The sequence below is a fragment of the Protopterus annectens genome, chromosome 7.part0, assembly GCF_019279795.1.
Source record: "Protopterus annectens isolate FY-2018-M chromosome 7.part0, PAN1.0, whole genome shotgun sequence".
Lineage (NCBI taxonomy): Eukaryota > Metazoa > Chordata > Ceratodontiformes > Protopteridae > Protopterus > Protopterus annectens.
Genome location: NC_056739.1, coordinates 824528810 through 824544961, shown reverse-complemented (window position 1 = coordinate 824544961; position 16152 = coordinate 824528810). Strand labels below are relative to the sequence as shown.

The 16152-nt window shown below is 42.9% G+C and overlaps 1 protein-coding gene across 5 annotated transcripts in view; it reads left to right on the top strand.

The window, feature by feature from the left end:
* The first annotated feature begins 3025 nt into the window (after positions 1-3025).
* MCM7 (minichromosome maintenance complex component 7) overlaps positions 3026-16152 on the top strand; it is a 120152-nt gene continuing 107025 nt past the window's right edge. Inside the window, exons 1-5 of one of the 5 annotated variants that reach the window (XM_044077367.1) lie at positions 3026-3071; positions 9769-9845; positions 10269-10433; positions 10964-11088; positions 12330-12510. In XM_044077367.1, coding sequence (XP_043933302.1) covers positions 3041-3071; positions 9769-9845; positions 10269-10433; positions 10964-11088; positions 12330-12510 — 579 coding nt within the window. In that variant the 5' untranslated portion in view covers positions 3026-3040. The other 4 variants (XM_044077369.1, XM_044077368.1, XM_044077365.1 and 1 more) reach the window with 4 other exon arrangements.

Genomic DNA, 16152 nt, shown 5'->3' with positions numbered 1-16152 from the left:
GGGCTGGCAACTCGACACCGTAAAACTCCACTGCCGATCATGAGCGGACAGGTGATCTGCTGTGGTGACCCCTAACCGAGAAAAAGCCAAAAGAAGAAAGATGTCTGAGCAGATTATCGAGGCTTTTTTGCGCAGATGTTCACAGCTAAGTGACTTGACCAAGGATTCAGCATATTGGCATAACTTGACATATGGGTTGGAGACAGTGGCATTGACAAAAAGGCAGGAGTTTGAGCTGGATGTGGCAGAGTTAAAGATGTTAAGATTTGCCCTAGGTGTGACGAGGGTAGACAGGATTAAGAATAAGTATATTACAGGGTCAGCCCAGGTTGGAAGGTTTGGAGACAAAGCCAGAGAGGCAACATTACGTTGGTTTGGACATGTGCGGAGGAGGGATGCTGAGTATATTGGGAAAAAGATGCTAAGGATGAAGCTACCAGGTAACGGGAAAAGAGGAAGGCCTAAGATAAGGTTTATGGATGTGGTGAGAGGACATGCAGGTGGGTTGGTGTGACAGAGCAAGATGCAGACGATAGGAAGAAATGGAAACAGGTGATCCACTGTGGCGACCCTTAACGGGAACAGCCGAAAGAAGATGATGATGATTGGAATAACGTGACACATTTATATTTTATAGCAGTTTTAAAATGCTGGATTTGAATATTTTTTTGGTGCAGATAAGTTTGCAGCAATGCTAGATTCATTGATGTTTGGGCTAGTGATTTGCTCTTGACAAGCAGGGCTGTGGTAGGTTTAATGCCAAACACGCCTTTTCATTACAGTTAAAGGGCCTCCTTTACCCACCAGCTTCTAGTAAATAAGACTGCTAAATGCTTCTGTTATGCCTTTCTAGTCATGTTTGCATGGATTTTTCATTACTACCACAATGTTTACCCGTTGGGGTCCAGTAGAAATTGTCAGACTTTATGGTGCCTTTTAAATTGAAGAACAAGGCTATATTTTGGGGGAATTCTTGTACATGTTACATTTGAAAGGTGGTGTTACCTAGTATAATTCAAGTAATAGCCACACTTGCACCCATGCCCCACCCATTTCAATATTTGCATTCCCCCCCCCAAAGTTATGCTTTGAAGACTGTTTATACAAGATGGCACGTTAGGTTTTGTTGGCAGTTAAATATTGGACTGAAATTGCACCCAATGATGGCAATTAAATATTGGACTGAAATTGCACCCAATGATGGCAGTCTTATCATAAATTTACTGAGGTGATGAAGATAGAACAAATACATTTGTACAGTTTTCTGAGGTTTCTCAAATCTTTCAATGTGCACCTTTTATTTTCAAAACCTCAAATGAGCACAACTGTTGCTGTAACAGAACTGATTGAATGAATGTGCATTGTTTAGCATTTGTGTGCGTATGTATATGATAGTGTGTCCACTGCCAAATTTTGAAACTCCAAGACATTGAATCTCTGATTACTGAAGCCCAGAGGATCGAGGTTTTGAAATATCAAAACTTGTCAATAGAGATTCACCGTAGGGCGGCTGCGGTGGTGCAGTGGTTAGCGTTGCCGCCTCACAGCAAGAGGTTCTCCGGTTCGATCCTTGGCTGGGGTGCCCGCTGTGCGGGGCCTGCATGTCCTCCCTGTGGTCATGTGGGTTTCCTCCCACATCCCAAGGACATGCTGTAGGTGGATTGGATACTCTAAATTGGCCCTAGGCGCGAGTGCGTGTGCCTTCTGTGGAAGTTTGGGTGCCAGGCTGCCAACTCGACACTAATAAAAAAAAAAAAAAAAACTCCACTGCCAATCATGAGTGGACAGGTGATCTGCTGTGGTGAACCCTAACCAGAAAAAAGCCAAGTAGTAGTCAATAGAGATCACCGTACAGTACAGTGGGAACTTAACTGTTCTCTCCACTGCAGTGCGATCTTCGAGTTGGTATACAAGTAACAGGGGGGTGTTTGCCCCCTGCAAAACTGTTTTGGATTTTTTTTTTGATAGTTTCAAAACCTCAATCCCCTGGGCTTCAGTAATTGGTTGGTTTGTTTTGAAATTTTAAAATTAAGTGGACCAATGTAAATGCACGTGTGTGTGTGTGTGTGTATGCTTGCATGTGCACAGCACACAAGGTGTGTGCCCATATAATGAGATGCTACTTGAACTTTTTTTCATTTATTCTCTTGCCCATTTACTCCAATGCAGGGTCTGGAGCAGCCTATCGGCAATTTACCTATTGCACATTTCTGGGGTGTGGGAAGAAACCATAACACTAAAAATCTCTCCAGGTGGACACTGAGAGAACATATTTGTGCAAAGAGGGTACCCAAGCTAAGAACTGAAGAATGAAGTGCTGTTTGAGAATTCTCTTTCACTGGGTAATCCTGGGAAAGGAGGACTAATCTGACAGCGCAAAATCTAGGATTTGTGTAGTTAGTATGTAAATACCCATTAGGAAGCTGCTTTTTCTGACCCACTGCTATGATTTGTAAGGGCTGGTGCTAAATTGAGTGTCATTCAGGGTTCTGTCCCTTTTTGGAAAGCAAGAGAAGTTTTTTCTTTGAGCCAGCAAACCTCTTTTCCCCAGGGGATCAGCTCTGTATGCTGTATCTGCCCCGCTGTGGTGTTTATGCAATTCTTAAGGGTTATTCTAGGGATGAAATTTTGCTAAATGCACACATCAGTGAAACTGGTTTGTTGGCTGGTTATTGATCCAATGTCTGCATGTAAATGTTAAACTACACTAGAAAGAAAATGATGCTTTAAGCTTGGTGAGAACTAAGATGGAGATCACAGTGGGAACCAAATGCTTGAAGGTGCGTACTTTTACAAAATGGGCTCGTTGTTTTTTATTTGAGCTGACAGTTGGCGCTTTCTGTAGTTGCTTTTAGTGCCCCCTATCTGCCTCTCCACTCCTGCGTTCGGATGACCTCAGCTCCACTCGTTTTGTACCTTTAGTACTGAGGAGTTGTGGCGGGTCGGGCTATAAAAGGCAGCGCGATGACGCTGCTAGTGACGCAAGGAGAGGCTCGCTCGCGAAAGATTTTTGCCTGTTGCGCGCTCGTGTAGAATAGTGATGCGGTTACGTTTTACTTTTACGTTGAAGAGTGGGTGATCTTTTCTAGCAGAATCGTAGGTTGCGTACGTTGCCTTGCTTTATCGTATATGATGGCTGTAATGGTTGTATGTGTTTTTAAACTTTAGAATTAAGTGATAAGTTTTCCTACTTTTTGCCTCCTTTTTCTGGGGGGGGGGGGGGTCTGTTTTTTTCGCAGCGGAAGGAGCACGCGTATCCTGGCGCGAGGAGTTGACTGGGGCTGGCGGTTCGCAGGCCGGAGAAGCCATGTGCTTCTTTGTTTACAAAAAGCCAGGACGGTGGCGCGGCGCGCGGGGGTACGGAGCTAGCGGGCGGGCTGAAGAATGGCAGGAGGGGCTCAGCGTAGCGGGCAGCCTTTTCCATGAAGCGTAGACTGATAGGAGAACTCCTTCTCCGGGTGAGGGGCGGTCGAGGAAGCTCTGCGTGGAGTTGGAGGAAATGGGCGCGGGATTTCGATTGAAGGAGCGAAGGCGCCCTTTGGCCCTTTATGTGTAGAGGGGCTATGAAGCTAATCGCAAGGCCTCGTTTTATCTTGTTTCGTTTGTTAGGAGACGTTTCATAGAATTTGGAGTGGAGACTATAAAGTCAGTTATCAATAACTCCAAGTAAAAAGGTAAATGAGGTAGCGAACAGTAACTTGGTGGTCGAACGGAAACGTGGGTGGGGGCTTACTGTTGAACAAAAACAGTTTTGGAAGTGGTCGCTAAGGGAGAGTTATCTAGTGGAATATGTGGGGAGTTGTGGCTATGTGTTTTGGTTCGCTTTAGATCTGAGCTTCGTGCGGCACATATAGTTTGTGATACTTAACGAAGCTAAAACTGCTGTCCGTAAGGTACTGTGGCTCCGAGAGAGGGGCAACTTGTAGCTCCAGGCACACGTTTAGTTTTTCCAATCTAAGATGCCACTTCTGTGTTCAATTTTCCTTTAAATTTCGTTCGTTTAGTTGAGGGATGTAGAACATATGTAAGTAGTTTTCCGCCCCCTCAAGAGACCGAGTATTTTAATGTAAACTTAGCCTTGTTTGGCACTCGGTTGAAAACGCGTGTTTCTAATGCATTTTATTGCATGTGGAGTCTGAATTAAATGCATGTTTCCATGGGATAATTGGGCTGTTTGCTGACTAAAACCATTGCATTTTATAATCTGATTGTTTGCAGACCAAAACTTCAGGTATAATTTCATTCCCCAAAATTGTCCATGATACTTTCCCTTTGGGAGCTGGATAGTTGCTTTCATTTTCCCCTTGTGTCCCCCAGTAGCTCTTCCACCTTGGTCAAGCAGAATGTTTAAAGGGCAATAAGGGAAGAAGTGGGACCTGCGACTCGAGATCCCCTTTTTATTTGACCGAAACTTGTTTAGAGGTAGTCTTGTTTCAAGATTAGTGGTACCAATGCTAAACACATGGCTTTACGCTCCGTTTATTAGATTAAACAGAAGAACGATCTTTAGAAAGCTGATTTAATATAATAAATACAGGTAGTTAACCTAGCGGCGTTTTGGGTGCTTTTTTGTGTGAACGGGCTATTTGACACCTAATTTCGCTATAATATAGCTGATGGCCCTTAATGTTGTAGTTTTAATTTTTTTGGGGTGGACTTGTTACTATCTTCTGTCGCTACCTTTGCCTTGTTTGTGGTACCTATATTGGTGCTGCGTTTGAATGTATAGTAGCGTGATTGGTTATTTGGTAATTGGGATGGAGCACTTTGGTTCCAAACAAACTTGCAAACTCGGCCCATATTAGGCCCCAGTACCAACTTTCTTTTCAGGTTTCATTTTCTGGTGAGTAGGATAATTAAAATTGGTAGTTTATCGGTTATTAGTGTTTTGAGTGTCGCTTGTTGATAGTTTGGTCCATTACCCACCCACCCCAATTATTTTTGGCTTTGTGATTAAATATATTGAATCGTACTTATAACATCCCCCATAAAATGTAATGCTTTTTTATACGTCTAAATCTTTCGGATGTTGCAAAGGCACTTTCTGATCTTTGGCATTATGATCACAGTGCATTATAACACCCTTAAGATTTCCGTCCTTTACTGGGTCAATCATTAGCGGACCGGAGTTCCGCTGTGGCGACCCCTAACCGGGGAAAAAGCCGAAAGACACAACTGGCCACGCTGTTTGGTAGCGCCTTTATGTCTTGGTCATGTTGCACAAATTTGTATTAAGTTTTCGCTAACAGCAAGTCCTTTTGTTAGTGCCATTCTAACTCGATTTTAAGTTGCACATTTTTTCCAGTCAGAGTATTACTTTTAAATATTGTACGTTTTTAAACTATGATTTTTTTTTTATTCTGACAGGGTTAGTTTGTTTGCATGGGAGACCAGAGGTGGTATTTGGACTGATGTGGTAATTAGGTCAGGGTAATGCAACTTGTACCTCTTTCACCCCAGGTGCTATGTGATTACATCCACATGAGCTACCACCAGCGTAATGGGGGGGGGGTATCTTTAATGTCCACTCTGCAGGGTAGCGCAGTCAGGAGTGCAGAGCGCCCCCTACCAAATCCTTGTACTGCAGTGCTGTCAAAGGAGCACATGCCACCTGTTTGTGTTTTCTCTCTTTCTCCATTCTGTACTAGTGATGTAATATTCATTTGTGGGGGTCTGTCTTGCCTGGTAAATGTCTGCGCACTGTTTACTACATATAGGTGCGTTGTTGCTTTCTGTGTAAAGAGTTTGCCTTACTTTAGAAATGTGCAGGAAGTAGTCTCTCTCCCCCCCAACCTGTCTCTTCACAGACCCATGTTAAATCTGGTTGGGGTTCCGCATGACCGAGTTCCAGACCACTGGCAGTCTATCTTGGTGCTGATTATAGTTAACCTGATCTAGCATATCGATGCAGATATTGTGGAGTGACTGAGCAGCTTACACACACTCAACTGGGCACTAAATATTCTCAGTGCCCTACATTAACTGTCATCCTGTTACTGTCTGCTTTTAAGTTTGCAGGTCTTCGTGTGGCCCAGATATACTGATGGTGGTTTTACCATTTCAGGTTGAATTGGTATTTTCAATTTTAGTTTTTGCTTGTCGTGCTTTCTCCCTACTGTCACCCAAATGTGTGGTGCTGCCTGCAGTGACCCTGATGTCCCAAGTTCATTTTAAGATGTGCAGTTAATGGACTGTAGAGGGTATTCAAGGACTTTCTTGAGGTCTAATAGGACGTTTGCTTGGTACTAGTACATGTGCCCTTTTTTCCCCATAAGTAGGGGACCTCTTCCAGGGCTTGGCCTGTCTGATTTTAAGGATCCAGTTGGCATCTGCTTTTCATGTTCCAGTTTTCAGGAATTCATTTTGAAGAGTGGGCCAAGGCAGACTGCTCTTCCGTTGCAATGCACACCTGCTTTTCTGCCAGGTGTTGCAGCCATCCAGACTGGGGATCTGCACTTTGTAGGTTGTATCGATGATGCATGGTAATGGAATGCAAAGCCCGTACTGTGTGCAGTAAAACCATTATCCCTTAATTCTCTGGTGTAAATGTTACAGTTCTTGGTTTATAATATGCACTGAGTTGTGTGATGCCTTGTGTGTGTCTGCATTTTCTGGGCTTTCTTTTTCCTTTCAACTCTTAATTTTAATCATATGAGGTCAATCAGTAAGCTGCAGAAGAGTTTTTCTGTTTTTGTATGTAGTGCAAATACATCTAGTCTTAATCTTGTCAATGCTTTTGGGGAGGGGGGTTGATAACGGCTAGGTCGTCATAAAACCTTATCCCTCTCTCTGATCTCCCAAACTCCCCTGTCTGATCTAACTTTCCTGAACATGATTCTAGCCATCTTTTCAATGATAAGAGTTAAATGCGAGTGCCTTGGATGAGACTGAGAAGACCTCTGGGATGGGCATCCTGTCTACATTACCCCCTTGCCATGGTTTTTATTGTTGGCTTAGGTAAGCCTCAAATTTATAACCAGTCTTTTTTTGGGTTACTGTTCTGTAGCTTATTTGGTGGACACTTTTTTTTGATTGGGTACACAACACAAAGATTTAAGCAATGTTCACATTGAGAAGAAAATATGCACTGTGGGGTGATGTGGTGTTTCTCCGACTAGTTGAGGTTGGAATTTAAAGAAACCTAGTCATGGGTACCAGAGGTAGAATAGGCGGGGAGTTTACATAGTATTCAAGTTTTTCTTCGTACACCCGAGTACCATTGAGCAAACTGTTTATTGACCCCAGTTTGCTTTTCATTAGGCGTATGTTTTAGCTGAAGGGAGGCTTAAAGGAGACGTCCTGAAAGCAAACATTTAATTAATTTACTACTGTGTTAAATGAATGGATGATATTTCTGATTGAACTAGTCCATCTTCAGTCAGCATGAGCAACTAAGTAAGCATCACCTGGTGGATAGTCGCAGAAAGATCACTATAAAGCAGGCTTGGATCAGTTGTAATAACCTGCGCTATGGCCTGTTTAGGAAGTTGAGAAAAACGTTTACTTTGCAGTGGTCATTTTTATAAGAAGTGTGCCTTTGGTTATTTCATACTGCCAGAACATAAAATTGTTCCTCATAGTCTGGTTCCCTCAATGAATGAGACATGGGAAGGCAATCCAGTTTTGTTTAACAATGAGCCAGTTTCTTTGCAAGGTAATTCTAAATGCCTTTGCACATCTCTGAGGTGTATGGTTTGGCTTTTTTTGTTTCAGAACATCTGTCTGCGCATTAAGGGGTAGCATTCTTTTCTCTTTTTATAAGAATGGGTTATTTTAGGTATACCACTAAATTCAGATCTATGCCAGTGTCTCATGCATTTGCTGGCAGTCTGGATTTATCTCTCAGAAGCATCAAGGATTCCCCTGGTAGTATTGGCACCTAAATTTGTGCTCCCTGATGCCAGGTCCATGAGAGTCACGGACATGTGTTTTGATGTATTTGAGGGAAAATCTGTTTAGGGGATTGACTTTTCTGTTATCTGCAGTGGACTTCAGCACGATACAGTCTGACATTAAACTAGTAATTCAGTTTGTATTCAAATGAGAGATTTGGAATAAGATTTCTGGTAAGTACATGCTTGTCTCTAGTAACAGGAGCACTGGTGGCTGAATACTATGGGATGTGAGTGAAGTGGAAACCACCCCAATGATGTCATCCTTTTTGTTTTCAGTAATGTTGAAGCTTCATCTGCATGTGGGGTTAGGTACTTCCAGTAATACTCTAAAAAGTTGGACGACTAGCAGTGCCAAGTTCCACACACACGGAGTTGTAGGCTTTGGAGACTCTTGACACATTACACATGCATTGTTGTGTAATGTGAGCTGTCTTCCGAACTGTGGTGGGGGTGGTTGTGTTCTGTTTTCCAAAATAAGTCTGATCTTCTAGTAGTTGAAGCTTGCCTGTCATCTTGGTCGGGGAGAATGCAGGTGCCTTGCCAATGTACATGTGAAACTCCTGCCCTAGGTGTGCAGCTCTAACCATGGCTGATGTAGGTCCTTGCCATCAGTGGGAAAGATGATGAATTTGGAGCTTCTCTGATGGAGAACATCCGTAGAAATCTGTGCTCGTGCTCAATCCTTGGGTAAACTTACTGTCAGAGCAGGTCATTTCCAAAAATGTTTTGGAATCTGAATATCTGTTTAGGCATATGACTCCAGTTTTACCCCCGTTGGTGCTGGCAGTTAAGATGGTGTCTGGAAAATTATACCAGTTCGACAGTGTATACAATATAGTAGGTACAGAATAAAGTGGTAAAACCTACGTTGGGTGCTGTCTGCTAAATCCATATGCATTTTGTTAAGCTGACCTGTCTTGATTTTTCCTGATGCTTCATAGATGTCAGCACTTGATGCTTTGCACCTATAGGCAGTAGGAATTTGTGCCCTAGTTTATAGATGCCACATTTAGAAAGTAGTGATGTGCTTTAGGTCAGTGGATCTTCAGCTGGCTGATGCCTCTTTCAGAAGGATGTAGGGAATTGTACTGCAGGGGGCATTTTGTGACCTGATGGATCAATAAGTTTTTGAATGCTTGCTTCAGAATTTTGATGGCAGGCTTGTTGCTGACCACTTGGTTAACTTGTCAGCAGTGTCAAGCGCTCCGTCATCGCAAATACGTGTGTTATGGAGCAGTAAGTTGGACTGCAGTGAAACTGCTATGGACAATGCAAGTCTTTCTGGTAAGAACTGGAAGTTGATCATGTTAAAGATGCAGTGAAGATATTGTGGCAGGAGGAGTGTCAGGTTTAAGTGTCTTGGTTACAGGCAATAGCGGCTGAAGGAGTCAAAGCTTGCGCCATTGGACCACAAGAATAACAGCTCCTTAATCCTATAAGCCAACTGTCAGACTTTCATATCCACATTTTAAGTTGACACTTTGTGGAAGCAAACTAAATGTGTGAAAGCTGAAGAAATAACAGCATTGTGGGCAAGTAAAGATAATCAGGGTGAAGGCTGTGTTTTGTACCGTCTAACTACAGAAGAGGAATGGGCAAGAATTGTTTTGAAAAGGCATTGGGAGTATCTCAACCCCCCTTGGGTGCTATAGAGTTATTCCCTTCACCAGCCTTTTTTCCCGGTTTGGGGTTGCACTTACTGCTGTAGCTTAGTCAGCCCAGCTTTCGTACTGTACAAAATACTATAAGTTCAGATTGACCTTTCCCTATGGCTTTTCATTTTGTCTGCATGCTTTAGTGGTACTTAATGCTTGAAAAGTGTGCATAAAACTTTTTTTGCAGTTTTTAAAAAAAATTTTTTTTTTATTTTTAGAAAAATGCAAGAAGTTTCTTCAAGAGTTTTATAAGGATGATTTAGGAAAGAAACACTTCAAATATGGAAGTCAACTGGTGAGTTTTTTTTCCTCCCTCTGAGAATGCTACACAGGTTTTTGTGGAGCAAGGCGTCACTCTAAGTGTATTAACTAAAAGTTGTGGTTTGACCTAACCTGGGTCATTTAAATAAAATTTGTCTGCTTATTTTGAAGTGAGGTGTTTGCTGTCCAGAAAACCAGACGGATAGCAAGAATGCTAAAAAAGTCCCAAGCTTGACATTTTTTTACTTCATTACGTATTTTATTTACGCAAATGCCCCCATTTCCTTGGATGATTACTTTTTTATGACTTATGCTGTAAAGTGGACGAAACCTGATTTTCCTACGCCAGCATTTCTGGCTTTTTTGTTGTTGTTGCATGTAGTGGTCCTGTCTTAGAATTTAACTGTGATTTGTGAAGGTATTGAACTGTTTTTGCGCAAACTGCCTTTCTTTTCAGGTGCACATTGCCCACAGAGAGAAGGTGGCACTTCACATTGATCTGGATGATGTGGCTGAAGAGGATCCTGAGCTTGTGGACTCTATTTGTGAAAATACACGGCGTTACATGACCATTTTTGCTGATGCAGTCCATGAGCTGCTACCAGATTACAAGGAAAAGGAGGTATACAATGTCACTCATTTAACTGGTTTTGGCATGCAGTTTACTTTGCTTGGGGCATTGTACTGTTGCACTTTGTTTTGGTGCTGTTGTAAATTTTTTTATTTTATCTTGTGCATCAAAACAACTTAAAGTATGTATAGTTGCATTTTTAAAGTTGACAAATTCCTGATCTGTTTGAACTTTGTTATAGTTGCTGATTACTTACATGATCCTCATGGCTTCCCATGGCTTCCCACCAACACTTGCTGCTTTCGTTTTCTTTTTTGCAGATACTCTTCTTCTGTGTGACCTTAAAGCTTGTCGTGTACATTATCTCTTCGTTCCTCTTGCCATATTGCATTCTTTGTTGCTGTTCAAATCAAATGCAGAGCTGTATTTGGAATTGGCCAGTGTTTTGTATTGCGGTTTTGCTGTTCATCTTTGAAAATAGTCAGTAAGCTGTAATGGTTCTTGAAGTCTTCAGATAAGCTGCAGTGCATGTACGATTTGTGGAAAGGTCAGTAGTTTTGATTTATTTTACTCTCTCCTAGGTTGTGAATAAAGATGCCCTGGATATATACATTGAGCATAGACTTATGATGGAACAGCGAACAAGAGATCCGAATGAGACACGGGACTTCCACAACCAGTATCCATCAGAGCTGATGAGAAGATTGTAAGTTAGCATTTAGCAGTGCTCATTAGGCAAAAAGTAATCTTAAATTGGACTGTACTTCCAAGCCCCAATTTTGTGCGTATATTTGTTTAATATTTATACAGGTGTGTATAGGCACATACACACACATGCCAGTGCATAGACATGTTAATTTATAGCTGTGTACGTAGGTGGGCACATGCTTGCCTATTGGCAGTTTTGCTATAGTCTAGTCGCAACTGCTCTTGTGCTGTGCAGGCTTCTTCCATGCTATTGTTTGGCTGAGTGAGTACTGCGCCAAAAATGTCTGCACCCTTCCTTTTTAGTAGTCACACTCTGGGGATCACTCCAGTGGCTCTACTTGTCGGGCACTAGGAACTCAGGTTGGTGGCACGATGCCCAGGTCACCCTATGGGCTAGGCTTGTAAAGGATCCAGGGCCATAGCCTAGTACACACACCTATGAACCTAATCGTTGCTCAGGCTGGTACAGTAAGAATGTACTTCGTTTCACAGAATTAGATAAATGCAGCTTTCATGCAAGCTACTATGCCCCCCCCCCAATTTAATAGTTGTGGTTGATTTCAAAAGCAAGCTTTGCCATAGTCCCTGCCTTGTGGCTGTGGAACAGTTATTCTGCTTCCGTCAGTTATCTGCATTTATGTCCAAACAGTTTGAGGATGCCAGTAGAGAATTGTGCATATTTGAGACTTTATGGCAGCATTTCTTGGCTCCAAAATACCTTGTGTAGAGGATGTAAGACAAACATGTCTGGCTTTTAAAATGTGAAACCCAAACTGTGGATCTGAATGTGCTTTCAGTATTGGCCATCATGGTTATGTGCACACCTTGTTTGGCTATTGCCTCTTGGGGGGGGCGCATCTGATTTCTTTAAACTGTTGTGGGATTGTGCAGTTAGTGCTGGCAGGGTCATGCTCTTGGGAATCCTCTGAGGATCTAACATTTTTATGATTTTTAAATCTGCTTATGGAAATAAGATTGCTTCTTTTCTAGAATGTGGGATTAGTACTTGCCTTTTGTAGGATTTATTAGTGTGTCTTCATTTTAGTTGCCTTGATGTTTCAGTGTACAGCATAGCACTGATTGTTAGTTTAGCTGTATTGCCATGTTTGGGCACAAAGTTGATGACCCCCCCGAAGTATAATTGGTTTTAGTGCTGTACTGGTTGGCTAAGTAGTACAGAATATTTAGTTGTCTGTTACTAAGGTCACATTTTCTGTATTTTCATTTTATCATTTGCAGTGAAGTATATTTTAAAACTCCTAGTAGCGTAAAGCCGAAAGTGATACGGGATGTGAAGGCAGATGCCATTGGCAAGCTGGTGAATGTTCGTGGGATTGTTACAAGAGTTACAGAGGTCAAGCCCATGATGGTTGTAGCTACGTACACTTGTGACCAGTGTGGAGCAGAGACATACCAACCGGTGAGTTTATTTTTCAAGCATTAGCGTCAAGGAAATCTGTTTAGTATCTGAGTGTTTATTTTTATAGGTTCATAGGTTCATACTAGGCTATCTGCCCTAGGGCATTTATAAGCCTAGCCAGAATGTGTTTGGCTTTCCCCACCCATTTTAAATTTATTTTGCTATGCCCTTTTTTGAGGTTAGTATACTGTGCCTCTGTCTAACAGTGACACAGAAGTGATACCCGGGGTAAACCTACGATCTCCCATCCACTCATCAAGATTCCTCTTGAAGAGAGTCAATGAGGAACTCTGCCTAACCTGGACTGGGATTTTATTCCAGAGTGAAGGGAGCCTCTGGGATATGAATCTGTCCCTCCAGCATGTCCTATTTATTTCAGTGTTGAGGTTCAAGTCTCTCGAGCGTGTAGCTCGATGGGATTTGGATTTTCTGAGGTGCAGCATGTCCATTAATTCCAGGTTGGACATGGCTTTATACGTCGGGCACAGATCGCCTCTGAACAGGCAGTATGCCACTGAGTAGAGATGGAGTTTCTTTAACCGGGCAGCATATGGCATCTGTTTGAGCCCTTTGATCCTCTTGGTGAGGTACTTTTGGGGTCTTTCCAGTTGCTGCAGGTGTCTGGTAAGGTACATCCCAAAAGGGGCATTGTACTCAATTATGGGCCTGGTGAGGGATGAGTAAAGAGGCACAATGACCTCCCCTGATCTAGATGTGAATCCCTTCATGATTAGGTGGGCTATATAAAATGTTTTTCTAACCACTTTGGCCACGTGGTTGTCAAATGAGATTGCTATCAACTTGGGTCCCCAGGTCCCTAATTTCTGTACTTAATGGATTAATTTGTGGGCACTTTGTTTTGCCAAAGATGACTATACACTTTTTGGCATTTAGCTTGAGGCCATGGCTCTGGCACCAGTTGTCTGTTTCTTTGAGGCCCTTGGAGGATGCTTGTGTCAGCTGGAGAGTGGATTATGGCGCCCAGTTTGCAGTCATCTGCGAACTTGGTCAGCCACAGTCCTTCCGTGTTGGCCTGTAACTCTGAGAAATATATATCGAACAAGAGAGGTCCCAGGACTTGGCTTTGTGGGACACCACTTGTAACTGCTTTGAAGTCTGACATGGCTCCAGCAATTCTAACCATGTGGGTTTTGTCCTTGAGCCAGTTTGCAATCCATCTAGTGACATAGGGGTTTATATTTAAGCTGGTGAGCTTATCTATAATGCCCGAGTGGGGTATTGTATCGAAGGCTTTTGCGAGGTCCATGTAGGCTGTGTGGACCACTTTCCTGTCGTTAATGGCCTTGGGGACTGTTTCAAAGAAATCAACCAGGTTTAAGAGGCAGGATCTGCCCTTAACAAAGCCGAACTGGGTAGGATCCAGTGTCTGTAGGTCCCCAATATCTTTATTTATGAGGTCCATGATGATCCTTTACATAGCTTTGCAGACCAAGCTAGTCAGGCTTATGGGGCGATAGTTTCCAGGATCCGTTGAGGCACCACCTTTATGGAGAGGGACCACTGTTGCTGTATGCCACTCTTTGGGCACATATTCTGTAGTAAGGCTGAGATTGAACAGTAGTTTTATGTTTAGCTCTTCTTGGAGTTCATGTAGGACGCAGCCCGGGACACCGTCTGGTCCCATTGATGCTGTGTTTTTTGCTTTGGAGAGGGCGACTCTTACCTGAGCATCTGAGATGTCAGGGGGGGCAGCACTCTGCTGGGATAGATATTTGCCCTTTTGGTGGGGGGGGAGTTTGCACTGAACCTGTCAGCTAGGATGTTGGCAATGTCTTGTGGGTTCAGTGTATTTTGTCATTTTGGTCTAATTCTGAGCATATCTGGGAATTACCACCTAGGTTCCTAACATAACTAAAGAAAGCCTTGTGATTATCCTTAGTGTCCTGTGCAATTTTTCTCTCGAAGCTGGCCTTAGACAATTTTATGAGTGCCTGTAGTTTTTTGCTAATACTGATCAGTGATGCCTTCCTTTTTTGGGATTTTGCCCTATCATTTAGTAGCTTCCTCCTTCTATTGTATAGTTTGTTTATGGCTGGGGTCCACCAGACAGGATGTCTTCTTTTGGAGGATTGGGTCTTGGTTTTATTTGGGATCGCATGATCCATGCATTCCTGAAGGTCTTCATAGAATGCGCTTATAAAGGATTCTGCGTTCTGGGCCGTATTTTCCACAGGCCCGTGGGCTTTGAAGGATTCCACCTCAGTTTTGAGGAGTGTGAAATATGCTTTAGAGAAGTTTTTCACTGTGGTTTTCTGGGCAGGGGGTGGGGTCGGGATGTGAATATCCAGTGAGATTAGTTTGTGGTCTGATCTTACCAGTGAGGGATACACTTCTGGTCTGGAGCAGAGAGTCCCCATGTTGGTGATCAGGTCCAGTAAGTTGTTCCATAGCATTTGAGTTTATAAATTCTAGGAACCTTTGGGCTAGGGTGTTGGAGCTAGAGTAATGCTCCCAGTCTATGTTTGGGTAGTTGAAGTCGCCCAATATAATGGTGTTTGGAGAGACCTTCATATTTTCCAGTGTTCTCAGAAAGGCCGAGTGGGGTTCCTGGGTTTGGGAGGGTGGTCTGTAGCAGGCTATAAACTGGAAGGCAGTTTTACCCACTGTTAATTGCACATGGATAGTCTCTGATGCTTCGTGCTTTGCCACCAACCTGGAGGTGTGAGTATCTTTGAATATCGATACTCCCCCTCCTTTTGTGGTTCGGTTCAAGTTTTTGGGCTGAAAAGCATGGTATGAGGTATAACCTGGTAGTGCTGGGGTGCTCTCGGTAGCCCTGAACCAGGTTTCTGTTACTGCACAGATATCTGTTCTCCATGCTAAGGAGAGTTTCCAGTGCGTGCATCTTGAGGTTTAGACTTCTGGCGTTAAACTAAGAGTAATGCTACTCATCCCTTGTGATACCTATGGAGGTGGGTTTGTCTTTTGAGCCTTGCCTAAAAAAGGCACTATGGGGGTAGCAAGAGCCTTTGCCAATATCCGAAAGCCCAGGTGTGACGGGTGCAAGTCGTCCCTAGCGAAGGATTGTGGCTTGTCGAGCATATCATCCCAAGCTGACAGGCATTGGATCCCCTTTGAATGACACCAGTACTTAAGCCAATTGTTGAAATTGATCATCTTGTCTTCGTATTGTGGCATCATTCTTGGTGAGGGTAAGATGCTACTCAGGTCAGGGTCATACCGGCCTGGGCTACATGCTCAGAGAGCTCCTTTGTCTCTCCATGTAGTCCAGGGAGGTACGTCTCAGGTCATTCATATTACACTTTAACCCTCAACTGGGATCCTTATTTAAAATCTAATGTACAGCTTCAATCTCTAGTTTGGGATTTCTTAAATGTAAAACAGTATTATGCCTTCAGCTAAAAATGTCAAAGCTTTCCTTGGCTAGTGTCTTTCAGTTTTACTGATCAGATGAACATTTTTGCCCCTGGAACAAGTTCATCCTTAAAGCAGGAGGAATTTTACTTGAAAACAATTAACTTAAAATATTTTGCAGTGTTTTTCCATAATGTGATCAGTATATTTTGTACTGAAGCCCACTGGGCACATTACCTTGGAAGCCACAGTGAAGCTTTTTTTAACAGTTTAAGTTAAACTGGAAGGAATTTGTTCATGCGTGTA